The 27,106-nt window shown below is 38.1% G+C and overlaps 1 protein-coding gene across 1 annotated transcript; it reads left to right on the forward strand.

Moving 5' to 3' along the window:
- Positions 1-411: 411 nt before the first annotated feature.
- Positions 412-26,963, forward strand: LOC108670476. Its single transcript, XM_018157953.2, has 19 exons — positions 412-633; positions 1,521-1,659; positions 7,405-7,517; positions 7,915-7,999; positions 8,325-8,434; positions 8,822-8,955; positions 11,448-11,621; positions 12,021-12,107; positions 12,330-12,407; positions 12,865-12,960; positions 13,261-13,382; positions 15,245-15,431; positions 15,637-15,744; positions 16,308-16,426; positions 16,810-16,974; positions 24,300-24,465; positions 25,026-25,228; positions 25,973-26,058; positions 26,496-26,963. Exons 2-19 carry the CDS (start codon positions 1,527-1,529, stop codon positions 26,643-26,645), a joined length of 2,316 nt encoding a protein of 771 aa, XP_018013442.1. The 5' UTR covers positions 412-633; positions 1,521-1,526; the 3' UTR covers positions 26,646-26,963.
- Positions 26,964-27,106: the final 143 nt, after the last annotated feature.

Genomic DNA, 27,106 nt, shown 5'->3' on the forward strand with positions numbered 1-27,106 from the left:
GCAAGGGTCCAGATTGAGAGGGCATGGGTCGAGATTGAGAGGCCAGGGTCCAGGTTGAGAGGCTGCTGTCCAGGTTGAGAGACCAGGGTCCAAACTGAGAGGCCAGCCAGTGTCAAGATTAAGAGGCCAAGGTCCAGGTTGAGAGGTCAGGGTCCAGGTTGAGAGGCCAGGGTCCAGACTGAGAGGCTAGGGTCCAGGTTGAGAGGCCAGGGTGGAGATTGATAGGCGATGGTGGAGATTGAGAGGCCAGGGTTCAGTTTCAGAGGCCGCGACCCAGGTTGAGGCCAGGATCCAGGATGAGAGGCCAGAATCCAGGTTGAGAGGCCAGGTTCCCACCTTCCATTCTGTTAATTTCAATCATGATTGATTCATTTTTTTCAATCTTGCTTTCAGAACTGGTTTCAGGTGTATTGGTGAAACCAATATTGAATCCAAAATGTCCTCTTGATCCAGTCTTCCTTAGATTCACCAGAGAATGAAGTAGCAAGATGATGTTCACATAGACTGGGACATTTTCTTGGAGAAGAAAAAGTTTTTATGCTAATGCCCCTGAAGGATTCTGAGAGGCAAAAAATATTATGAGTACACTTCAATAATGCAATCATTTGGCCAGTGTATGGAGACATAAAACAGGTAAACTGAATTAGTGTTTCTCACTAGTAGTGAGAAAATTATTGTAGAGGGGCACTAAATTATATAATAGCAATGAAAACACAATTATTTTACATTGTAATTCCCCACTTGCATGGTCAAAGGACCAACATGACTCAACAGTCACATTTCAAACAATGCAGTTGTAAGTCCTACAGTACTGAAGGATCACCTTTAGAAACACAATGTGATGTATGCATGTACAATTTATTTTATGTTCAAATTTTGCATGTGCACTCACTATTGTACTAAAAATGATGTAGAATTTTTTCAATGCTGTAACTTATCTGATTTTCCCACCATAGTTCAATAAAGATTGGGAAAGTTCAACAAATGAATGGCACCACAGATTCCCAACAAGATCAGTGCTGTACTGCGTAGTTGGTGGCAAAGAGTAGAGTTGCACCACCTAAATGATGCAGGGACGCTTACTGAACACGTTCAAAATAACTAGTGCCAATTCCATATCATGACAGTAATATTACAGAGTATGTTTGAAAGGCGACTGTATGGTAAACCTGGTCATTAAAGGGTTAATGAAACCTGCTCAGAAGAACAAATTCTGCCAACCTATACTAATATATTTATATATATACAGTGGGGGGAAATAAATATTCGTACACTTGAAAAATCGTATTTTAATGTATGTAAGTACACAAACTTAACAGGAAAAGTGATTTAAATTATGTATAGAGACGCATAGTCTTCAAAAATACTATCAAAAGAAATTAAATCTCATATATATATACACCCATGCAAGAAGGTGTTCATCTGTTTTTGAGCTTGTTGTGTATTTGACAATCAAATCTCAATTATCAAACTTGCTAATACATTCTACTAAATATTACCTTCCATAATCTTTGTTCCAGAAAACAATGGCCTCACTATTAAGTTGTGATGAAATTACAAAGAGCCTCTTGACAACAGACAAGCATGGCTACAATGCTCTACACCATGCAGTTATTGCAAATAATCTTGCAGTTGTGAGGCAACTTCTACCATATTCAGGTAATTTGAAATTAATTTAAGAAACCTGGGGCCTTGATGGTAAGTCCTGTAAATTTTAGTGGTAAAGAGTGGGGAGAGACTCTGTGATGTCTAATGGAACTATATTGGATCCTCAATTAGGCAATACTGATTTTTTGACTGCATTTATCTCATTGATATTTTGAGTTTATTTTTATGCTTTCGATTAGAATCTAACCATCCGATCCATCTAACCATTTTGATTAGAATCTAACCATCCATTTAGATGGAGTTACCAAGTAGGGTTTTTCTTCTGCAGACACAGTGAAGTCATTACATACTCCAAATAATCAAGTAGGTAGTAGTCTTTTTCTAAGTGTTTATAGGTGAAGAAAAAACTGGTGCTTATATATGTTTTAGATAAAACTAATTAACAGTATATAAAGTGAGAGTAGATTGTTGCATAAGTTGTCTCTACATGGTAAGGTGAACTTGACAATTTTCAAAATTTGTTGGCAAAATAGCAGTGATTATTGGAAAATAAGACATGTTCTTATAATTGTCTTGAATTTTTAAAATATTCTACAGTCTAAAATTTTGTTTCATAACTGGGGCTTTACAACCCTATGGTAAAAATGTTCAAAAAAAGAAAAGAATAAGGTTATATATACCCATGACCTATTACCGTCAACCGGGGCTACTCGGGACTGGTGGGGTAACTCGGGACAGTCCTCTGACACGGCGGAAAACTGTTTTAGTATCAAAACTAATTGGAATATTGCAAAACTAAATATAGTGGTGTAAACGTCAACATTTTTTTATCTATGTAGTATAAAGGAAGTCAAAAAATACTACATTTACTAGCTTTGAAAAATTTATGGAAAAAATGGTGAAAAACGCTATTTTGAAAAGTTACTTATGCTAAGGTCTGTAGTAAAAAAAATATTTGCTGCATTACAAAATTTTACTTACATAAAAGTTGCACCCAGGTGTCAGCTTGAAAACTTTATTTGCAGAATTTACATACCTCAATCCCCCAAAAAAATGGCATCCATTTCCACACGGCGGGTCTACTCGGGACACCCCCAAAAACGCATTTACGGTAGAACCTCAGTAAGTAAAGGCTCCTGTTAAGAAAAAAATTGATTAAAAACAAAGAATATTGATTACATTTATCTCGCTCGGCGAAAAAAATTTCACTTATCGAAAAATTAGTGCATCATTGGTCATCACAAAATTGTGCATAGAATGTCACATATAGAATTGTGCACCAGGCATCATAGAATGAAAAGTAATTGACCTAAACTATGATTTATTTCTGCAAAACATAAGATGGTTGTCACTAAAACATTCCTTTCTGTTTCAGGTATGTTTTTCACAATCTTTTTTTTTATAGTAAATTCACTTAACCCAATTAAAATGGTGTGAAATTACAAGCCGTCCTGTAAGCTTACAGATACAGAAAAAATGCTATANATAGTAAAAATGTTGAAGTTTATGCCACTATTTTTAGTTTTGCAATATCTTGATTAGTTTAGCTGCTACAACATTTCTACGAAATGTGAGACACGCGTCCCGATTTACCCCACCAGTCCCTTATTAGTCCGTTTGACAGTATATGTAGTACTAACTTTTTCTAAACTGCAACAAAGATTAGTTGACATTTTCTAATGAGTTATTTAATTTATTCAGTTAATGAGTCATTTAAGTTATTTAGTTGATAAGTTATTTAAGTTATTGAGTTAGAAAGTTATTCTCCAGATGATGTTGGGTAATCAAAATGCAGGTTCAAGAAAGTAATTTTAATTTATTAATGTTTTGAATGTGACAGCATTCATTTTCAAGTTATAGGAAGCATTGAATAGGAAAATTTTTGTGGAAATAAGTACATTATACATGTAAATATGAAATAACACCAAAATTTGGAACAGTGAAAATAACTCTGAAACAATCTCAGTTTTGAAAGTCCAGTAGTTTTGAGATGGATAGCTGCAGTCCAATCCATAGAGATGAGGCCTTTAGCTATCGTTGGTCAGATGATGTTGAGTAACTGCAAAATGACATTGCTGTTGGGTTCTTCCAGCACAGTGCAAGTGACCGTCTTGTATTTGACCTCTTCAAGGGTGTCACTGATCCTATTGAATAGATTGTGGATCTTCAGTAGAGGTTGCTCAATTATAATGCTTTGAGACTTGTTCTGGTTGCGAGCTTGTCTTGAGTGGCTGGTTAAACGGATGCTCAATGTCATAGTAGTTACTCTGCTGTAGTCCAAATAATGAAGAAATCTACAACCTCTGAAGCAAAATTTATAGATCACACTAGATTCTTGAAGAACTCCCCCCCCTTTTGAAGGGGCTGTTGCTGCATATAATTTGGGATTTGACATTGTCAGTAGTGTCACAGAGCCTGTTGAATTCATTGCAGATCTTGATGAAGTTTCTTGATTGTAATACTCTGTGACCTGGTCTGGTTGTGATTAATGAGACCTGGTCTGGTCTCATTAATTGCATGTGTATAAACAAGCAAATTCTGCCATCTAATACTAATTTTTGCTTGCAAGACCTGGCAGCAAGAGATGATGTGATAACTTGAGACACAAAACTGAGCTAATTACAAGAAAAATAAAAAGTGAAGTCATAAATATGAAATTTGGTGACTCCAAAATGTCTCAAAATATTACAATTGAGCAACTTCATCTCAATATTCCAATTCAGAAAGTTCATCTCTGTGACACCCTTGACAACTGTAGGGTCAGAGAGAACTGATAGATACTGGAACGCCAAAGTAAGGAATCCAATTGTGCAGAATGGCATTTGTGACAGTTAACTCCACATTCATCTCACCATGCCACATTCATCTCACCACAACACGTTCATCTTACCACAATACGTTCGTCTCACCATGCCTCATTCATCTCACCATGCCACGTTCTCATGCAAACGACATTGGCAAATTTTCAGCTGTAGCAACAAATCCCTGTTCAATCTTATAACAAATTTCCAATCTTACTTTGCCCTTGTATAAACTTGTCACCACTAAGCACTTGTCAGCACTGCATACCAACTATTGGTCATCCGTGTTGTGCCAAGGCACGCCTCTTAAGTTCTGCGTTGCTCAAGCCAGCTCTCGAAGCAAGCAAACAAATGTTAGCCGATGGAATTATTTGCTCTAGCCGCAATGAATGGGGTTCTCTCCTACCTATGGTCTGCAAGAAAGATAATTCTTGGAGGCCAGTGGGTGACTATCACGTGCCCAACATGATCACTGAGTCTGACACATACACCTTACCTTCCCTAACAGATTTCACTGCTGAAAAATTTTGTCAATTGTTGATCTAAAATCTGCCTTTTTACAAGTGCCAATTCATTCTGATGGCATTCCAACAACCACAATTTTCACTCCATTTGGTTCATATGAGTTCCTCAAAATTAACTTTGGCTTGTGTTCCACCAGTTGCTTGTGTTCCACCAGTCAGATATTTCAATACTTTCTTGATGAAGCACTTTGTGATTTGTCAGTTCCCTTAAGCTGAGCATGATCTTGTCCAGTAACTTTCTTCAACTGCATTGATGACATGCTGACATCTTGGTAGCATCAGATGATGAAAAGTTTACCATACCATCATTGAAGAATGAAGTCTACCATACCATTTTTACCATAAATTTTATACTACTGAAAAATTCAAATAAACACTTTGAATTTGTGCCAAATCTTGAGGCTTCTACAATGGCACATGCGCAGTAATTTCCAGGCTTGTATTGCTACTAAATAACTACTAAGGCTGCTAACTAGGAACCTAAATTAGGCAAAATTAAAAAACCTGCATGTTCTTTGCAAAACCCACTGTGCTGAAAAAAAACCCACTACCAAATTATTTCTCTAGGTGCATTATGTCTTTGAAAAAATACATAACTAGATAGTGTGATCTTCCATTTTCATCACCAGTCTTTTTTGTGAAGAATTTTAAGATACAAATCTATTTAACGAGCCAAATTGTCAACTGGTTATATGTATACATGACAAAACCAACAAAAGTCAGTTGAATTAGTTTCTCTCATTTCACACACTTGACTATGGGCTTTTAGTAATGCCTGATTTTTCAAAAACTCATTTTATAGACTTTTGAGTTGGTTAACAAAAAAATAATATCAAACATGAACTAAAAATCTTGAAAGGCATAGTGTATCTAAATATCATTGAGAAAATAATTGTTTGTAGGACTAATATGGGTGTATTTATGTTTCATATAAAAACCAGTTTTTGAATAAAATTGACATCGATGTTTACTCTTATAGGTATTAAACCCTATAGTTCAGGTAGAGCTAATATAAAATAGTTTCAAAAAAACTCTGTGAACTCTTCTTCTCCAGCCATGATGTGACAAAAATTGCTACGAATTTAGACAATCACAAAATGGGCTTTGATATGAAGGAGATCTGGTGGTCACTCTTTGATATCATGAAATTGTGATAGGTCGTGAATGAATATAGAGGAAGTTTGGGGGCCCAGTATCATTTATAAAACTGTATAATACATGGGATTTTATAGGGCTCAGATAAATGTAGGCTTTTTATAGAGGCTTGCACTATACATACTGCTATGAGATGACTGTTTTTGTTCAGAAAAGTTTACTGAATTTTTTTTATGAGATATCTTAATGAGAAATTTCCTTGAAAACTTCTATCCAGAATTGTTTTGAAGTTCAACACCACAAATTCAATTTGATACATTCTATAGTTCTCTTTAATACCTACTTTTCACTCTACCAGTTATTTATAAAAACCCAGGGTTTTTTACGTTAAAATGCCCAGCCTGGGTGAGTAGGCAGGCAGCTCCCCAGGCAGGTGCCCAGTGTAACCCTGGCTTGAAATTAGGTAAATAAGAATTAAAATTATACCTAAGTTTGCCTGGCTATGAAAAATTTAGACTACTTCAAAATATTGAAATACTAATATTTAACAAATTGATATGAATTTAGCTATGAAAAGCACTTGAAAATAATGGTAACTGCATTGGAAACAAGTGATATATTTTTATCAAGCGGCAGAATAACAAAATGTTCACTACTTACCTATGCATCAAGAAACTTTATTTTAATGCTGTGGCTTTGAGCTTTGGATATTTGGGTGTCAGCACTAACATGAGTCCTATTATTGGTAATGGTTTTATGTTCAAACAATGGATTAGCTTCTAAATTTATGATTATTTACACAAGTTTATCTTCGAAGTCAGATTTACAACTTTCATTGTCTGTTTTCTTTATCTAATGGAGAAACAAGCCATTTAGAAACTTGTGTTTGAACTCTTGCACTTCCCATATCCATAACATGCAAGCAACTTCATGCAAGTTATTATCTTGTCTCTGTTGCCGTTTGTTCTTACATTCTTTGGTTCTTTTGAATGCTAGTACTTCTTCTGCCTTGCCAGCATCAGCCTATTGAATTTTCATGTCAGTTGATTGTAATGAATGAAATTTGATTTTAAAAAAATTGTCACCTTTTCCTTTCATATTGGTTACAAATATTCTGGACTATTGGTGCAAAAAAAGTTTGTTTTAGAAGCTACAAGAGAGTGTTCATGCTGAAGCTACAAAGTTTTTTTTATGCCACCACCAGCAATGTGATGCCACCACCATCAATTTCAAACTATATTAATGAGGTTTTGTCTAAGTTTTATTTGTTGGTTGAAATTTGTAACTGGTATGTAACCAATTAATTAATTCACAAATATTTGAGAAAACATTAAACAGTCAGCTAATATGTAACTCCCCATCAATGTTTGTTGCAGATAAAAGGTGCATCAACATGGAGAGCCATGATCGATCTACTGCACTCCTGCTACTATGTAGGAGTTTCACCTCTTCAGAGTTTCGGGCAGGGAGAAGTGGACCCTGTATTAAGGTTTACATCTGCATATGATAATTTTTCAATAAATGGATAAATTTGTAATTGACACCCTTATAAATGATTCTGAAAACAAAACTGTGGTTATTTTTTGCTGGAGATTTTTAAAAGATGCTCTTGTCTCAGCGTACCTAGTTTTATGTCAAAACTGTATAATGAAATACTGCCAGTAAAAGCAATTAAAGTTATTTACATATAGGTATAGTACTAGTCTTGTTTGTATTGTAAAGATATACCATTGCCAGAAAAGTGTCTTCGTAATTATTTAGCTTGGAAAACTTATGATTTTCATATAATTTGAGTTATTATTTTGATCAGTAAAGACCAATCATTGGTTCATATATTTTCATGATGTGTCGCTATTTGTTGTGTCATGTTGGTTAATTTTTTTCAGGAAGAAATTTTAGTGAGCCTTCTTGATTATGGTGCAGATCCTAACCTGCCTCAACCAGATCCTGTTTCCCTACCTTTATTTTGTGGTACCTGCATGATATATTTTGGATTGGATGAATTTTTAATGAAATATTTGGCTGGATTATTTTATAAATTCTAATTGTTCAATGAAATCTGTAGAATTTTCTGCAGAATTAAACATTTTTGAACTTGCCAAAAGACAATATTTTGGGGTCTGCATGCTTGTCCTATGCTGTTCAATATGTATATTACCAATTAAACTATGAAATTGAAGCAAATTCAATTACAAAATTTTTAATATATCAATGAATAATTACCCCTAAATACTTGAGTGAATAAAATACATGTGCTGGAATAAGCTCTTCACTAAATGATGCAACCATTGTCTAGCTTTGGAGAGGCATTGGTGGCGGGGCGCTGAGCTGCTGCTGGATGCGGGAGCAAACGCCAAGGCTACGGATTTGGAGCACAAGCTGCGACCAGCCACATTCTATGCTAGGGTGCGAGCTGCTTTCAAGTCAGATATGGTTCAATTCAAGATTTTTAGAAAAATATTGCTGTTTTTTTGCCTGGTGGACATATTTCAAATAGTGAACCACAATTACCTTTCTCATTTCTTGATGGCTTTTGTGTACTTTGAACTAACATTCTCTTTGAAACTTTTTGTTGACAGGTCCTCTTGAACTCAATTCACCAGAATTCACCCTTAATTTGAGATGATTTCAGCTTGTGGTCATTAATTTTGATCTTCCAAATGTACTGCTTAATCTTTCCCAATTACAAAAAAATTAATTTTTATTCGCGTTTACTTCTGAAATGGTGGAAAAAATTATATATATATAATTTTGTTGCAGCAGCTACATTTACATTAATCTTTTGGTTTTCAGGGCAATATTGAAATACTCATAAAACTTCTGAGAAAGGGCTGCCCTTTGTTAGATGGAGATATCTTGGACCTGATTAAATCCTATACCAAAACCCAATGGAAGAAACTGGTGTTGGCAGCCCATGACTTTGGACCGTGAGTGTTTAGGAGTGTTTGATTCACTAATGTTCCATGGGTGATTCACAATAGTTCAGTTGGTGATTCACTGTACTGAAGCAGGTAAACCACTATAGTGCAGTCTGTGATTCGTTATTGTGCTGTGGGTAATTCATTATCATGCAATATGTGATTCACTATAGTGCAGGCAGTGACTCAGAATATTGCAGTGGGTGATTCACAATAGCACAGAGGCCGAGTCACTTCAGTGCTTTGGGTGATCAACTTAGAGAGTTGCATTTGCTCAAAAATGAAGGTGCAGATTATCTGTGTGTAGCAGATTGAGGAGTTCAGTTGGGTGATAAACCAAAGAGGCTAGAGTTTATACATGCAGCATGTGATCTTACCTGGAGCACTCTGTGATCAGAGCTAATGCAGAATGTGATCAAGGTAAGTGCAGCGTGTGATCAAAGCAAGTGCAGCATGTGACCAAAGCAAGTGTAGCATGTGATCAAAGCATGTGCAGCGTGTGATCAAAGCAAGTGCAGCGTGTGATCAAAGCAAGTGCAGCATGTGATCAAAGCAAGTGCAGCACAGCGTGTGATCAAAGCAAGTGCAGCGTGTGATCAAAGCAAGTGCAGCGTGTGATCAAAGCAAGTGCAGCGTGTGATCAAAGCAAGTGCAGCGTGCTACTAAATTCATATTCTACTAAATTCTCTTTTAAAAATAGCTATGTGCTGTGCTCAGTGATCATGATACAGCTTTTTTTTTGTCTTTAGAAACTATGCTTTTTGTTTATTTTCCATAATTTTTTATCATACTTTTATTGCATACATGATTTTTAGATGAATATTTTCTACTAAGTGGGTAAATGCATGTATGAATGATAAGGTACGAATGAATAAGCATTAATACATATGATTAGGGGATACGTTGGCATATTTTTGATTCTATAATATCCATATTCATTTGAACTGCAGAAGAGGAACTGCAGCTCACCTTTTCTTGTCAACTGCAATAAAAAAAAATTCCATTGATCATATCGTGGTGCATTGATATATCATTAAACTTGCTTGTCCTGTTAAACTCGCTAATCTGTATCTTTGCCAGCGTTAATTACCTATGAAGGTAAAGTCAAAGTAAAAAGTAAAGTATGTAGTGAAGGTAAAGCCAAGCTGTGTGTGCACAGGAGCTGTGCGTGTGAATGGATGTTGTTGTTCTTCAGGTCCTGGTTATGCCAGGAAGCACTCGGTGCAAGGGAAGGCCATCACCCGAGCTGGCTCGGACCAAAGCCGCGTGACTGAGATTATGCCGCCTCAGAGCCAGTATGTTGACTGCTTTGGCCACTCGAGCAGGAGATATCTAACGGTGTGGGGTAGTGCTTGGCAGGGGAGCATAACACCGTGTGGGTGTTGTCCGGGTGGTACCGGTATTTGTTTAATTTCAGTAAAGGATGGTGGCCACAGCAAAGTCTAGTAAGGTGTACCCTGCATGTCTTCTCTGTTCAACAGCTATTCGGCATATCTGATGTTTGATGGTGTGCCGTCTACTACTTTGTCTATAGACTATTGGTAGCTTGCCCTTTGAAAATTTTTTACGAAACCAACCCTTAAGGAAATAGAGACCAGAGTGGCTGGACTGGGCGATCCAGCCCCCAGCCTTATGATGGGGGGGATGACTTCAATCTCCCACGTCCGTTGGACAACCTTCCCCTCCTGAGGTGGTCATTGTTGTAGACATCGTGGGATGTCAGATGAGAGGACCATATTATTGGTATTGATATTAATGTATGGGGTTGATAGGTACTTCTGGTTGTGTGATTAATAAAAAAGCCAAAGGAACTTTTTAATATTGAGCGATTTTAAGCCTTTTTTTTATTTGAAACCGGACGCTATTTCTTTGAGCCGTTCAACTTATGCATGGTGTGCCGCCTAATTTAATTCTCGCACCGTAGGTAGAGTAACAGTCGCAAAGATTTGGTGTATACATTATAAAAAGTGCCAGGAACCACAATAGAAGGGTCAATACTAATATCGCGAAAATACTCCAATTTCACTTGTCATGAGCACGGTTATTTCTAAAAATAAGCAATGCTAAAAACAAAGAATCGCTTCTCATACAACCGCTGACAATGTTACATCGGGGCTATTTCTGCGTCAACTATAGATTTATTCAGTAAAATCTCCTGGCAAGAGCTTGAAACGGATGTAGCAAACGACATGAAACTTTCTCTGAACAGAACAATCATGCGTTTCACACGTGACGCATGGCATGCATGCATTTTCTAAATTCTTTTATGCGTGTCTGATTCCTGATTAACGTTTGGTTATCTAATCGCATTTCGTCATCTTTGGTACTAGTTCAGGTAGATCAATCTATAATCCATACTTAGCGTCACCTCTAAAAAAACCGCAATTGAGTAATTTTTTCAGGCACAGATTATGACTTCCGAAATGCAAAACGTAATTAATTATCTATTGTATTGTTACACAATTCTTTCTTTAACGTTGTTCGCTGGAATTCTGCTCCAGACAGTTTGTCACGGAACGTCTGCTGTGGGAGACATCTGTGACACTACAGGACCATAGCAGCGCAATTTACCTGCTGGATAACTTCATCATATTGGATTTTGACCTACACGAATTCTTCTCGACCCACATCTTTTGGTCGCAGTATACATACCCTAACTGGGAGCGTACGATGAGGTAAGTTCCACCGAGTTCCTCGTTTACGATGTCCAGGTTTGATTTCCTTCCAGCTTTGCCCTAGAGATACCGAGACATCTAGGGAAAATCATTCTGTCCATTGAATCAATGAATTTGATGAGCCTCGTCTAAATGCCTGTTATTTTATCTGAATTTGAGACTATTAATTGCGTTGAATAGCAGAAGTCATGAGTTTCGCTCAAACCTGGTGTCCTGATGAGTAAGAAAATAAAATGAATTCATTATTCAGGTTTCTGAAATTATCAAGGTATAGCATGGGCGATCACATTTTGCAGTTCAGAAAGGTAACTTGATGCTGATTTATGTTGTATTCAAATGCTAACATTTTAAATGTAATTTCTTGGCTCAATAGCCTAACCGTCATGTTATTCTATCCAGATACATTACTGCCCTGATAAACTACGTATTTAGGAACGTAGAGAACAAGAGTGACCAGTTGCTTCGCCTTATACTGCATTGCTTCAAGTGAGTGTCTACTATATATGCACTTTACGAATTTGCTGAATTTTCTGCTGTACGTTTCGTGAATGAATAATAGAACAAAATTTCAACGCTAAAATCATGTTCCTCACTTTCATTTTTATATCAATCTGAAATTAACTTTCACATCATTACTTCAGAGCAGTATCCTGGAGTTTGAACGTAGAAATAAGTTAGGCATGATACCTTAATTTGTCATGTTTTCAGATCCTGTCCGTGGCTATTTCGTGACAATCCGTGCAGTTTGGACGGATCCCCAATGATGAAAAGTTTACTAAAGATACAGTAAGCTCGTTTTTTAAATTAATGACTGTGACACCTGTTCGAGAATAGTCGATATTGGCCCACGGTCAAGTTGGATATAAGTATGAATCAAATAGATGAACGCAATAGAACGATTACTTTACTTGGAATCTGCCGGCGTACGTGTATAATATACGCCTGGCGTCATTCTAATTTGTGTGGTGCAGCACGGAATCTGATCATTTCGTTCCAAATTCGTGTCGTGTAGTTCTGGATTAAAATTAGTTGCCTGTTATAAAAATGTCTGTTGTCACGTTCAGTTTTTGACATCTCGGTCAAATTCGTGGACACGAACTTATTCTCGTATTGCGCTTTAACATCTGCTTGACCGAATCAGCAATAATCGTGTGCGATCGCTATGGCACATGGAAAAAAATGTGCGATCATATAACACATTTCCTGTGCTCCGAAGATTTTATCATAGTTTTTGTTTTTCCAGGTTTAAATCGATGAAACATATCCTCGCAATAGCGGAGCATAAAGGTGTCCCTATTGAAACGTGGAGTTTGGACGACCATGACCTCAGAAGGTTTGCGTAAGTATCGCGTTCGCTTTCAATAGTTTGGCTCTATGAATCTCATTTGATACTGCTCATCACCGTTCATCTTGTAACATAGTGACATTTGCTCAGAATATCCCTACTGTTATGAAGTTACCATGATGACTTCAGGCCAAACGAAAGTCTTCTTAGGGATCTATAATCTTGAAAAAGAAAACTAAGGTAGTATGTCTTTAACTTATATCTTAAAATTGAGATGGATTGCAGGTTGATTTTAATTTAATAAATTTTCAGTTATTTGATGTCTTTATGCATTGCTCATTCGTGCTTGGACAGGTTTTCTTTGGATCTTGCGTCCTCGGAGAGCGGCCTCAACGCGCTCAATAGCTTGCTATACAAGACTGACTTGTGTAGCGTTCCGTACCTTGTGAAGATACTTCCAATTTTCAAACAGAAAGGTACGCGGGATATTAATGTGGGTGCAACTTGTTTCCAACTCATTTATAAAATATCATCATTTAGTAACACTCATGCATCATTGCAGGAGTGTTGTTTGTTCTAGCATAGACATCCTCAGTCTTGGCATATGCCTTTTGTTGTAGCATAGACGTCATCTGTTTTTATCCTCTCGTGTCTTTTCTAGCCACTTGTAACGTGCCCTCGAAGTTCGATCTGAACGAGACGCCACGACAAACTCTTCGTAGAATAATAATAATAATAATTGCGTCTCTAAACTACTTAGAGCTGCACGACTGCCGTACCGCACCCTTGTCTTACGCTGACGCCCTTCTTCTCTACAGTAAATGTTGGCGCCATAGCGACGGTTGCTAGTAACATATTCAGTCATGCCCCGGCCGTAGGGATGCATGTTAGATACCAGCATTGCCCATTACCATCTTCGCTTTCGCATTCCCTCCAGTGCGCAAGCATGCTACTGAATAGAGCAGCCTATGGAGCTGTGTTTAGAGCCAGAGGCGCCGTAAGCCCGCAGCCACTACCCAAGGCAGTATGAGTATAGTCTTCACGTAGGATACACCTCAGCATGCCCCACCTATACACTTATCCCGAATCTCCTAACAAACAAACTTTTCAGGACTCAACCTTCCCGGAGATGCGATAAGTGGTCTAGGTAGACGCATGCTGAGGTGTAGCCTTAGTTAATTAGGGGAGCGTCTGGGTCCAAAATTGACAATTTCGGCTTCTCCGGTTTTTAGTCTCGTCTTAAACCTGGCACTCTGACCTATCCAACGGTACCAAAACCATCTGTACGTTGATTTATGCGTTCACTACAGATTCCGCGAGGGAGGGAGGTGGGGGAGTTCTTTCACATTTAACATAGGGAATAATTCCCGTATTGCACTATATATAGCTAGTCTACAGACACTCAGCTCCAGTAACGTTGCGGCAGTCGTACGGAGTGGTTCCCGCACCGTCGCTCTCACCGTCCTTGACAGAAATTGAGCTCCAGTATCGTCTAGTCGCATTCCTTGCAGTCTTGAATGCCGATTTCGAGGCGCCCGGGGCTTTGTCGGGCTCTACTGAACATTCACACTTATTGTCACTGGAAACCTATCTCCTAAGAGTTTTGAAGCTACATCAATGAGACACATACCGTTCGATCCGCAAATAAAATATCTACAAACGTAACTAGGGCTTTTTTAAAGTTCGTTATAGTTCGGATTTTATTTTGCAAAAAGGGGGGAGGGTGGAGGTAAAATCGAAAAATTTCAGAAAAAATGCTCCCACACCCACAAAAATGAGAAATTCAAAAAAAGCCGAAGTTAAGTTTTTAGATAGTATGGTCTTTACGCATCGAATGATATGTGTCTCGATGTTGCAGCTTGAAAATCATAGGACTGATTAACTTTCTACAGTATCCCCTTTTTGTCCGTATTCTAAGAATTTCACGTTTTCTTTCAATTCTTCGAAAAATTAAAAAAAAACACAGAATTACGTTTTACATACGGGTGTCAAGTTTCGAATCGATCCGTCTAGTGATATCCGAAATATTTTTTACCCCAGACGCTCCCCTTAAGACTATATGACTAGAGCAGTGGTTGCGGACTAACGGCGGTATGGCCTTAAGCCGTTGCAGAATTGGTGTAGCTTGCCGCATTTATATCGTGGTCTGCGGCATCTTGGCTATAAAACTAAGTATAGCTGTGCATGGTTTGTACTGAGCGTCTGCTGCAGGGCTAGTTTGAGCTTTGAACGTGTGGCCAATTGCTGCGCACCCCGGCCGTGAGAGTACCGCGATCTGTATTCATATACATCCTAAATATTCTTTACACATGACTGACTCAATATGTGATCTCTTCAGGTTTTGAGTTCACAGCTTTATCTGTGGCAGCATTTGTGACAAACACTAACATTTGCGAGCGTCTCGAGGAAAACTTACCCCATGCCTCTTGGATGAAAACTATCGTGCACGGATCGGAGTCTGGATATCGAATTTTGCTTGCAGAACTAACTAAAAACTGCTGCCGGAACGGCCCGTGTTGGTTCAGGTGTGTTGGTGGTGGGCATTATTTGACTGAACATGCGCTCTGTCGAAACATTCAGTTGATTATAAGGGCTTCTGCTCGGTGAGAAGTTTTTTTACAGTTCAACTAATTTTGAACTTGAAATTTTATGATTTTTGATGCTCACATATACTTTTTAATTGTAGAAAACGTCGAACTTCTCTGAAAATCATTTATACGTTTGCCTCAGGTCGCCTATGCTAACGAGCCTATGTAGAGACTTGATGCGCCAAGGATCTCTTATTCCAGTGCTCCTGCTGTTGCACTTGGGCGTGCACGACTTCATGCAGTACGAGAAGTGAGTGATTAGGCCAAACGTGCATTATATTTTAGGAATAGTCTTTTTTACTACTCGCATGAGGAAGTCATTTCCGTGTAAAACTATCAGTCGCACTCTTTAAAGTTCTTCTCTCGTTTCAACCCTCATTGTGTGTTGAGCTTGAAGTTTTCAGAATAACAAATTAAATTAAAAAGCAAACGAGTTGCAATTTTTAATAAGAAGTCACATGTCCTTCATTGTACTAGCGCATCAGTGAATAAATCGCCGATATAAGAACAAAATTTGATCGTAGGAAAGTTGCACCATTTGCGTTGTACGTAAAAACGAACAACTCCGAGGTAACCACTTCCAGGAAATAACCTATTTTGTGCATTTGCATACACATGTACCACGAGTGTTTCTCTGTATCCTAACCAAAATTAACAGAAATTAAATATATTAGTTTAATCTTAGAGGTTTGGACGATGATGACAATCGTGCATAAAATAAGAAAGCTTAATTTATAATCCTATCACTATGGAAAGTAGGATTGTATGCCTGGTAATTAGCTCGTTTTTTTTTTTTTTTTTTTTTTTGCGCAGTGTGGAAGTGTCTTACATCTCTTATTGCCAACCCCCACCTTTCCTCTTGTCAATTTTCCATCGATACTCCCCTCGTCGTCGGATGCTGTTGACGGACTTTGCAGTTTTGTCACCGTCAGGTGAGGATGATTTGCGTTTAATTCATTTTGAACTTATAAAGCTGCTCGAGATAAAGCGGGCTAAGATACTTCATAGAAATTTTCGTTGCAAAAAAAAAAAGCGCAAGCTCCATGAATTGTTAGTTTCAATTTAAATTTCGGAATTAGTGCCTCGAAAAATGATCGATTTCGGTGGAGAGGAAATTACGTGCCATTGCAAGGGGCTGTGGTTGGCAACCTACGAAAAACGTAGGAATTATGAAGTAACCGATTACTTTTCATGCAGAATGAATTAATTTAATGAGGAGCTCTTATAAGCGACTGTAGTTAGTTACTGTTGTGGAACAGTCAATCATCTTGGAACTAAACAAAAATGACTTGAATGACCAAGTGTTTGTGTGCAGCGCCGCTGCGGTCGCTGAAGGAGTTATGTCGCCTCTCCATTCGCGCGTCCCTCGGCCACTGTAGAATAGAAGAAAAAACGGAAAGACTACGAGAACATTTGCCCGATTATCTCCGAGGATACTTGTACTTCAGACACGACTTTCATGTCGATGCTGCGCTTGCGGGTTGATCGCATCGTGGGTCGCCTGCCGAAGACCACTGCCCTGGATGTAATCGGCCATCATGATTCCTGCCTTCCTGCCTTCCGGAACGTAGCCTTCAACACTTCTGGACAATCATATCTAGGCCGTGCGTCGAACCAGCCCTCGGTCGAACGGCCACTCGTCGAAGGACGATAAATTTTGGAACAGAACTATGCTATCTGAAACCTAACCTCAGATATGTTGAAAGTAAAATTACGTAATTTAACGATGACCGGAAGTCATGTTCAATCCGCGACCTGGGCGTGCACGGCAGGTTCTATGCAAGGCCGGAGGAGGACAAAGCCGAGTGGTTCACGGCCGATTGGTGGATGTCCGGAGAGATTCAAGGCGTTCGATTCAGGGCTTATTGGTGCACAAAATTGGTGGTGCACGGCTGCGCTCCCCGCCTCGTCACAAGCGAGGTTGTCCAGTTCTACAGCTTCTTCTGGCACCCGCTAACAGTTCAGGTTCACGGCACAAGTTTCCGATTTCTGAAGTTCTATTTGAAGATGCCTATTTAATTTCTCATCACCAAAAGAGTCTCGACGCTTTTCAATGTTTTTTTCTTCTTTCCCTCATTGTTATGTTCATTCTAATGTTTAAATTAGAATGAAAATCACAACTTGATGACAAGAAGATGATAATATCCATTAGATTATAATATCCATTTTCTGTTGCATTGAGTCTAACCTGTTCTCAAAAGAAGCCAATTTAGTGATTGTCTTGCCATGGATTTGAATATTATGTTTTCTTGAATAGGTGCCATATTAAATTTAATAACCGAGTGGCTGGAATCCTGGCCAGACTCTTTGATCTGAAATATATGCCACCCGTTCTTTTTTTTTATGCTCATCACAAAATCACCAAAGTTTCTCTTACCTAGATTTTTGTTGGGATACACTGCCCGACTTGTTTCTTACTCCTACCATTCATATTACATCCAATCGTTGCTATTCCTGCTTCCTCTGTGTGACGAATATAATTTCCTCTGTGTGACGAAATCGCGGGCTTCTGAATGATCCAATTATTTGGTCGGGGAATCTCTGTTTTTTTGTCATTAGTTCTTCTGGATAACCAGTAATTTTAACAATGCTCTGGAATCTTTGTTAATTCCTGGTTATTGTTCCAAAAAAAAAAAAAATAATTGTACTAAATTGCAGGAAAATCCTTCAAATCGTTGTTCACAGATTAAAAAAATTCATATTGCTTAACGTCGTAAGGAACTTTGGAGGGTTTGCTGTGACGAATCTTCGTGTCGTTCTTTATATCCTATGATTTACCACGAATTATCCATTTTGCTGTTCACCAATACTGCGTCTATAAGATTTTGAATGGAGCGACATTATCTTGACGCGATTGCCGTGAATTTGAAACATAGACTGAGCCGCATCTCAATTCCCCACTCGTCGAAGCGAATCTCATTCATTCTTTAGCTGGAAAGCACCAGTTGAACATTTTATGAACCTCTCTGCACCAATCTTGGTACTGAACTGTAACCACTGGAGCACCTTGCCACTGCAGAACCTAGAACCAACCTCCTAATATGTTGCTGTAGCTTATTAGGCCTACTGTCAGTATCTATGTATTTCTCTATCCTTCGTTACTGTGTATGATTCCAGAATTTGTGATACAAAGTTCATGTTATTGTGTTGATTTTATAGTTGTCATTGTAAGTAACGCTGCGTCAAGAAATCCTTTGCGGTCATTGCCATGAACGCTTGCTAATAGTTCGTGTCTATTTTTTAGGATTACTTTATCTGGGGGAAGATACTTTAAAAGGAAATTATTTGTTGTATAAACTACGTGTACTGATTTGATATCCTCACTTTCGTGGTTGTTCCTTATTTGTACGCCAAAAAGTGACATAGTCTAGATGCCGTCCCGTTTTCTTTGACTCAGTAATAGAGAAAAGTTTTGAGGAAGACAACTTTGATCCCAGCCTACCGCCTCATCTACACAGCCTTACTGCCGAGTGCCGATGTGTGTTTCATTGCGTCTCTTTTGATTTAAAACATTAGGTAATTTTAATATATTACTCTCTAAAGATAAACGTATGTTTAATCTCACGATTCCAGGTATCGTAATCGGATTTCAAGCCCAACCACAGCCGTTGGCACTGCCGCACTATAATCATAATCAAAGCCCCACCCAGCTTTGTCACTATAATCGTAATGAAAACCCAACCCAGCGTTGGAAAATGCATGCATAAGCAAGGAAACGTCAATAATAATTATAACTAGCATAACTCTTCCCGAAGCTGAAGGTGGTAAGCGTAGTTATCTTCAAAGTTGGCGTCTTAATTTGCCTGCCAAAGCCACGTTGTGTACGTAGCCTACTAATGGAATACTGTGATATACTGCTATTGACCATGCTGACATACATGATACAGCACTCTTGTCATGCCAGCTGTAATCTTGTTATCGAGTAGTCAATTAACAACGCTCATCTACAACGTTATATATTATGCCTAAACAATAGGAGTCCAGCCCCTGCCTAGTGTAAGTTTTATGTATGTCTTTCTCGACCTATAAGCTAATATTAAATCTATTTCAATGCTTACGTCACCAACGACTGTTAAGTAAAAACTACAAACCCCAAACTGTCGTTTCTTCTTGCGCACCAGCGCGAACGCTTTTAGTCTGGCTGTAGCCTAATAAGTTGCATAATTTTTTTGTCTTCTTCCTTGTACTCTTAATCATGTGCTGGCGAAAATTATCGAACAATTTAAACAGTTCAAATCTAATCGACTTCATTTGTACAATTTTGCCGATGCCATCAACTATAAGAAATTATGTTCCGTTTTAATTGAGCGGGACCTTGTAGAATAAGTATAGTTTTAAGTTGATTTCTAGATAGCTAGGAACCATTAGAAGAGAGGATTTTGGAGGCGTGAGCGATAGGTGATACCTAACAGTGTTCTGGACGGTTGGCTTCTATACCCACGTTGGAGTGTAATTATCGTCCTATCTCATACTAATTAACTTGAATTAATGCATGACATGGGCTCTTTTTGCATTTAATGCATGCAACTTCACCTCTTTGGTTTGGCCCAACAATTAAAAGTCGTCTTTGACGCATTACTTAGGCAGTATTGCCGACTTTCGAGCTTTAACTTTAACTACTAATTGCACTTGTGCACACTAACCTCCTTCTGCTAACTTAGCAAGCTGGGCCGGCCATTAACTAATATTCTTTTATATATATAATATCCTCTTAATTGCATCAATATACCTCCTTTGCCTCTGAACGGCTTAATTCGAGCCACTTCAAAGTTCGCCAACGGCAATAATTTTGAAGGTTGGTTTTCTCATGAATTTGATTTGATTTGCATAATCATTTAGCTTAAATGACCAATTCATTAATATTACCAAAATTTTTGGAAGCATTTAAAACCCGATCTGACCGTTAATTCCGTTATCTTACAGTATAACCTCGGTATTCACCTCTCGTCTCGTACGTGTCATCTCGTTTCTTGCCTCCGGTGCCGCCAGTGCACACTACCTGTTCTGCGTTGTACTATGTTTAATTTAAGGTTAGAAATGGGGACTGCGTAACTGTCATATCTTGTGCCGTTGAATTGGAATTACTGAATATAATAGTATAAAGTCATTTCTAGTATTCCTACATTATTTTAATTTAGATCATTGGTCTCTAATTTCAGTTTCGTGAACATTGTCCGGTCATCTTCTATGACCATCTAGATTATAATACGTCACCATCTAATAGCTTGTTCTGTACCCACATGGTAGAGTCACGCCTAGTGACGTCATCCCTGTTAAGGACTATATATAGCCAGATTATAATAGTTCTAGCGTTAATCGTGTTTCACTTGTCCTGCCTTAGTCACACTTGGAACAATAAGTACCCAGACCCTCAGTACAAATCCATCAGGTGGTCGCAGAAACAGACACCTGACAAACATCAGCCTCTGCAGTTCTTGCCTGACTTCACTGATGTCCAAGTTATGTCTTCTCGAGTTCAATAAAAATTATTAGCCGTTATATTCGTATAAATTCCTTACACAACATCTTATTCGTGCCATAATGAATGATAGGTCAGAGTCTTGATGCAGAACTATCAGAGGTTGGAAAGACTTTTATGGAAATTGCCAACAAAGACTTGAAAAAGGACCTCAGTTATAGTAGAGACAACAACTTATTTGACAACATTTTTCTGCAATGAATTTTACTTTCGTGCCCCCTGCACGTGACTCGACGGGACAACTCTCGATATAAACGATTGAACACTGGTCGAAAATACAAGTCCATCCCGTTGTATGTGCGTAATATAATGCCATATAACGCACACCAACAGTGCCTTCTATGTTCTATCTAAGATAGCGCACGGATATGAACTTAAGCACTAGTTAACCGTTCCGCCACTTATTGCTAGAACATGAAGTCAAATGTAGGCCTGGAGAAATCTGAACACATAGTTTCAAATGAATTTTCTTCTATGCAGGAGCTGGATTTACTAGAAAGAAGACGATCGTGCCTCTAATTCCACTTTTTTGAGGATGACCGCAAGTCTCGTGGTGTAAGTGAACAGAGTACAACATCGGACTGTAGTCTCAATTCTAAATTATTTGATGAATTTAGGCCATCGAAATCCGTTTCAAGATCGGATTCACATTATAGATGCTTGGCCAAGGAAATCGGCGTAGGCAGCAACGTACGTTAATAGCTAGCTGTACAACGCGGACACATTTTCAAAGTTGAAACCAGTTCACGGCAAACGGTGAACTTCGAATTAAACGTACAGTGCACTAAATAATGGGGAAAATGGACTAGAGTCAAGGAACGAAACAAGTTTATTGAACGAAACTCAGAAGCTAGTAAGGCTTCTGACCCAGACTCCTTCCAGGCATCTTCCACCTTTAGCGCCACTTCACAAGCCTGCAAATAGTTTACAAAGGTTTTAGCTATCGACAGAATTTCAATGTGATTTTAAATTAGATTGTAAATTAGAATTCCAATTCACACTGACTGATTGAATGGTTTATGACGTAGAAGCTTTTTATATTAAAGGAACTTGCTCAGCGATCGGAAAAAAGTTCCATACTGAATGAGAACACGAAAACTCCTGGAATCGTACCGTGATCTCGCCGTGGGGCCATCAGCGCTAAGATCGTGGGCCTCCCTGCAGATCTCAACACCTCCCAAAGCCAACCGCCAAAGCACAGGTTGATCATCCACGTCGCCACCGGCACGTGCTGCTCGTCGAGGTAGTAGCGGGCGTCTCCGTAAGTGTAGGGATAACTCAGGAGATACGGCGAAGGTGTGCGCATCAGGTGAAAAGCGCCCAGAGAACAAGGTGGTCGAGTTAAGGTGAAGACTAACTGAAGATACAAAAGATGATGAGACCAAAATGGACAAGTCTGTACCGGATGGGATCTGAAGTTCTACTGACTGTTGATTCATAATTCATTGCCGCTAGCTAGCCGTGCGGTTGGGCTGACTATAGTTCGTGACCACAAGCAAATATACAAGCAACTTCATCTCAAGATCAGTGATGAATTCAACAGGCTCCCTGACACCCTTGACAACAACTCCCACTGTGCTGGAGAAACACACCAGCATCTTCATCGTGCAGTGGCCCGAAATATTCGACCGACGATAGCAGATACCCTCATCTCTACGGATTGGACTCCAGCTACTCGTCTCATAACTACCGGATTTTCTGAACTTTGAGATTGTTTCGGAATTATTTTCACGGTTCCAAATTTTCGTGTTGTATCATATATACGTGTATCATGTACTTATTTCCGCCAAAATTTCAGTATTCAATGCTTCCTATAACTTGAAAATGAATGATGTCACATTCGAAACGTCGTTAATAAATTAAATTACTTCCTTGAAACTGAAATTTTATCAACCAACGTCAACTGAAGAATATTGTTCGATCCTGAAAATTTAAATTAATGATTTCACTGGTCATTAACCACCCGTGTTTAAATATATATATATGTGCGATCGATGACCAGAGAATTCGTTGATTTATATTATATTATATAAATTCTCAACACATCAAAGAGTCTCACAACGCGAGACAAGCTTACAACCAGACCGTCACTCGCATTGCGCTGAAGGTACTCACCAGCATCGTGATCAAGCAGTGGCCCGACAACAACCGACCGGCGATAGCTGAATCCCTCATCTCTACAGATTGGACTCCAGTTATCTATTTTCTGACTACCGGAATTGTCTGAACTCTGAAATAATTTTCCGAGTAATTTTTGGTCCAAAATTTTACTGTTGTATCCTATTTACTTATATTATGTACTTATTTCCACCAAAATGTCAATGTTTAATGCTTCTTCTAACTTGAAAATGAATGTTTGTTGCATTCGAAACAGTCATCTGAAGAAAAGTTCCACCCACTAATAATATAAATCAACGAATTCTCTGGTCATCGATCGCACGTGTGTAAACAAGTAAATTCTGCCATCTAATATAAATATAAATATAAATTTCTAATATAAATATATATATATCTTAACTGTGGCCTTTGCTAACAGAGGATCTGCTGTAAATGTGTTTTAGGGGGTTGTCCCTAATTACCCCAGGCTGTGTCTTTTTACCATGTTGCATGGAAATGGCTGCCATTTTTTTTAATGAGATATGCAAATTCCATCAATTATGTTTTCAAGCCGACACCTGTGTGCAACTTTTATGTAACTAAAATTCTTTAATACTGTGAATATATTTTTTTTGCTCCAGACCTTAGTAGAAGTACTTTTCCAAAATCTCACTTTTCACCCTTTTTTTCTGTGATTTTTTTAGAGTTAGTAAACACTTGATTTCTTGACTACCTTAATACATAATAGATAGTAAAAATGTTGAAGTTTGTGCCACTATTTTTAGTTTTGCAATATTTCAATTAGTTTAGCTGCTACAACATTTCTACGAAATGTGGGACGCGTGTCCTGATTTACCCTGCCTGTCCCTTTTTACCCCATTTGACAGTATACCATCTGAGCTGTGACTTTGGCTTTCTTGCCTCTTTTGGAGCTGCAAGATTACCACTAAATGAATTATCTCTCATCAAATGGTTGACCCTAATTATTGAAAATGTAGTTTGGGAGCTGTGAGAAATGAGATTTCAGTAAAAAGTTTGAATTTGACAAATTTGCTGTCTGACACAAGTTGCCAGTCTCAAGATTTTCCAGCTTCATATGATGAGATTAGAAACCTCTTGCATAATATGTTTGAGTCATATTTGATTTTATCAGTCATTTTTTTGCAGAATAATGTCAGTTATTTCATGTTGAATGCTTGTGATGATTTTTCACTTAATAACTTGACAAGTACTTTCTTATTTTACAGGTGATCAGGAGCTTGCCAAATTTCTTCAGCAAGAAATTGCAGATGAAAAGAAATCTGTTGTACCTGGGCTGCCATCAAAGTTTGGTGACTTTACTGTCAAGACTAATGATGCTCAAATGATTCTCTACAGGAAGTTTAATGATGAGACGTGAGTTGGTAAAAAATTGTGATTTAAAAATTGAAATAATACTAGAAGGCCTGCAATGAACCTTATCTACTCACATTTTTGTTTTGCAATGGATTGAGTCTTGTTGAATTTTAGGCTATTTTGTTCTCTGGAGAAGACTACCTTTTGTTTGCTGTGATTCAACATGGCTAAAGTAATTTCTATATAATTTCATTACATCTTTTGTTACTAACAAACATGAAATGAATGATGGAAGATGATTCATTCATTCTAAAATGATGCTTCATTCTAATGTTTGTTCATTTAGTGATGAGGAGGCATCAAAATGTGATCTTTGATAGGATATTTTGATTTGATATTTCACTTAATTGAGGATGACGTACAACACATATTTATTATAGATTGTTGCCTGCCTGTCCTGGGCTGTCTTACTAAGAATCATTCCATGCTTCAAGCATTAATAATTTTATATATCTGCAATGATTCATTTATTTTCCAATCCTGTTTGCCATCATCTTATCTTTCTGTATTGGGTTCTATAAAAATGAAATTCTGTAATGTTATTCATTGTTTATGTCCAGCATCACAATTACACTGGACGTGAACCACAGTGTTGACACTGACTCAGAAGCTCAGGTCACAGAAGACAGTGGAGAGGCTGAGTTGAGAAGCAGGCCTTCGTTTGAAGTGGATGTTGCTGTCGCTTCTCGTGTGCTCTCTTTCACTTGTTCATTCATGGATGCTGGTGAAGTTGCTGAAACTGATGAACAGAATGCCATACCAGGTAAACTGCCTCAACTTATTTATATTGGGTTTAAAGTACCTCAGTCTGTTGATATCTAATTCAGCCTAAATATTTATGTCTGAAAAGTCTCTTCATGTATTATTTGTCCCTCAGCTTGAGGGACAAATTTTGACAGATTTTACAGCATTCTAAACGCTTTGAAGCATTTGTTTTTGAGACTAGAGGGTTCCTAATTGCCACTCTTCCATAGAATTTGGATATTTGCAGCTCCCGACAAACGGTTTTTATGGAAACAAGGTTCTGTAGATGTTTAGTGATCTCTACTTTAATTTTAAGTTTTAACAGCCGTGACCTATAGGTACCTACGGCCTCTCTCAGACAACTATGACTTGCAGCAAAACCTCTGCTTTGCTGAGGACATTTAACCTTCACTTTCAAAAGTAGTAATCACTTTTGAGACAATACCTCTTAAACGTTAACCATTCAGAAAGTTTCTGTCACACTAGCACCTGCCATTTGAGCACCGATAATTTGGCCTCTTTGAAATTCAGATTGGTTGGCAATTTTCGTAAGGTTATAGTCACAAAATTTTTAAAAAATAGCTGCAAATATTGAAATTTCATTTAGCAACTAAAATAAATAAACTTCATAAAATGTAATGTTTTTATTCTTTATAATGTGTTCAAAAATTATGATCTCAGAATGTTAAGCGTTTCCCTTATTTTGTCCGACCCAAGTATATATATATATATACACCGTGCCTTATGAGCTCTGATATTGCAGAAGTGTTTGGCATCAGTGAAGTGACGATCTACGATGGTGAATGGACTGACGAAACTTATTGTGTGTCGGGCGACATTCTAGACCCTGTAAGTTCGTACCATATCATCTTGTGACGTCACATGTGAAATAAGCTTAATGTTATGGAAGTTTATTAGAAATAGATACCATGAGACAATGAAACCACGATCATAGTGATTTTTATTATCTATGATTGTAGCAGCTGCACAGTTGAAATTCACACATAATATATGCAGTATAATGAAATGGAGAAAAGATTAATTTGACAAGCATCTTGATTAATATTTTGTATTCTGTGTTCAATTGCCTAAAACTCTTTAAATTTTATAGGTATTTTAGGGTGATTGTATTGAAGAATCGTGTATTTTCTTCTTCATTCACCCTTATTATTTTTATTTATTGAGGGTTATTTCCTGTAGAAAAATATCTCATGATTAATTGCCGTCCCTTTAGGAATTTATGTCCCTCACCGAAATGTGTTGAATGTACGACCATTTGTGTGCAGCAACTGTATGACCACCTCATGAACTACCTGGAGGAGCGCGGTGTGTCCGAGGAATTTGTTGACAAGCTCAGCGGGCTCTGCAGTGATTATGAACACTCGCTCTATGTCGGACTCCTCGAGAAACTACAGTCATTCGTGCTCAAGAAATAACTCCATTTAACTCTGGGATCTATTGAGTATTTGTGTTCAAGTGGCTAAAAATTCGCATTTTCTTTCTAATTAATCTGTAAATTAGTCGTGTTAGATTTACTGTAGGAATTCTGCTAAGTTGAAGCCGTGTAAGAACTTGCGCCCAATTTCCAGCTATGCTCAATGGCTATGGTTTGTCCACAAGTTCAATACAGCGTTAGCATCAACTAGTCGCCAATTTTGAATTTATATATTTCATCGACTCATTTGATTGCGTCGTTGGAACAATTTTGTAAAAAAAAATTTGAGAAATGTTAACATGTAAAGTGTTAGATGTTCTCTGCCCTTATTCTTTTCCAAATTCAACATGTAACAACGTTCTGGCTGTTCTGGAATGATGCGACAGAATGAAGCTCAGTAATGTCGTACTTCCTTTTTGCGTCCTCTTGTACTGAATAATTGCAAGTTGTTTGGAAACATTG

The sequence above is a fragment of the Hyalella azteca genome, unplaced genomic scaffold (assembly GCF_000764305.2).
Source record: "Hyalella azteca isolate HAZT.00-mixed unplaced genomic scaffold, Hazt_2.0.2 contig5587, whole genome shotgun sequence".
Classification (NCBI taxonomy): domain Eukaryota; kingdom Metazoa; phylum Arthropoda; class Malacostraca; order Amphipoda; family Hyalellidae; genus Hyalella; species Hyalella azteca.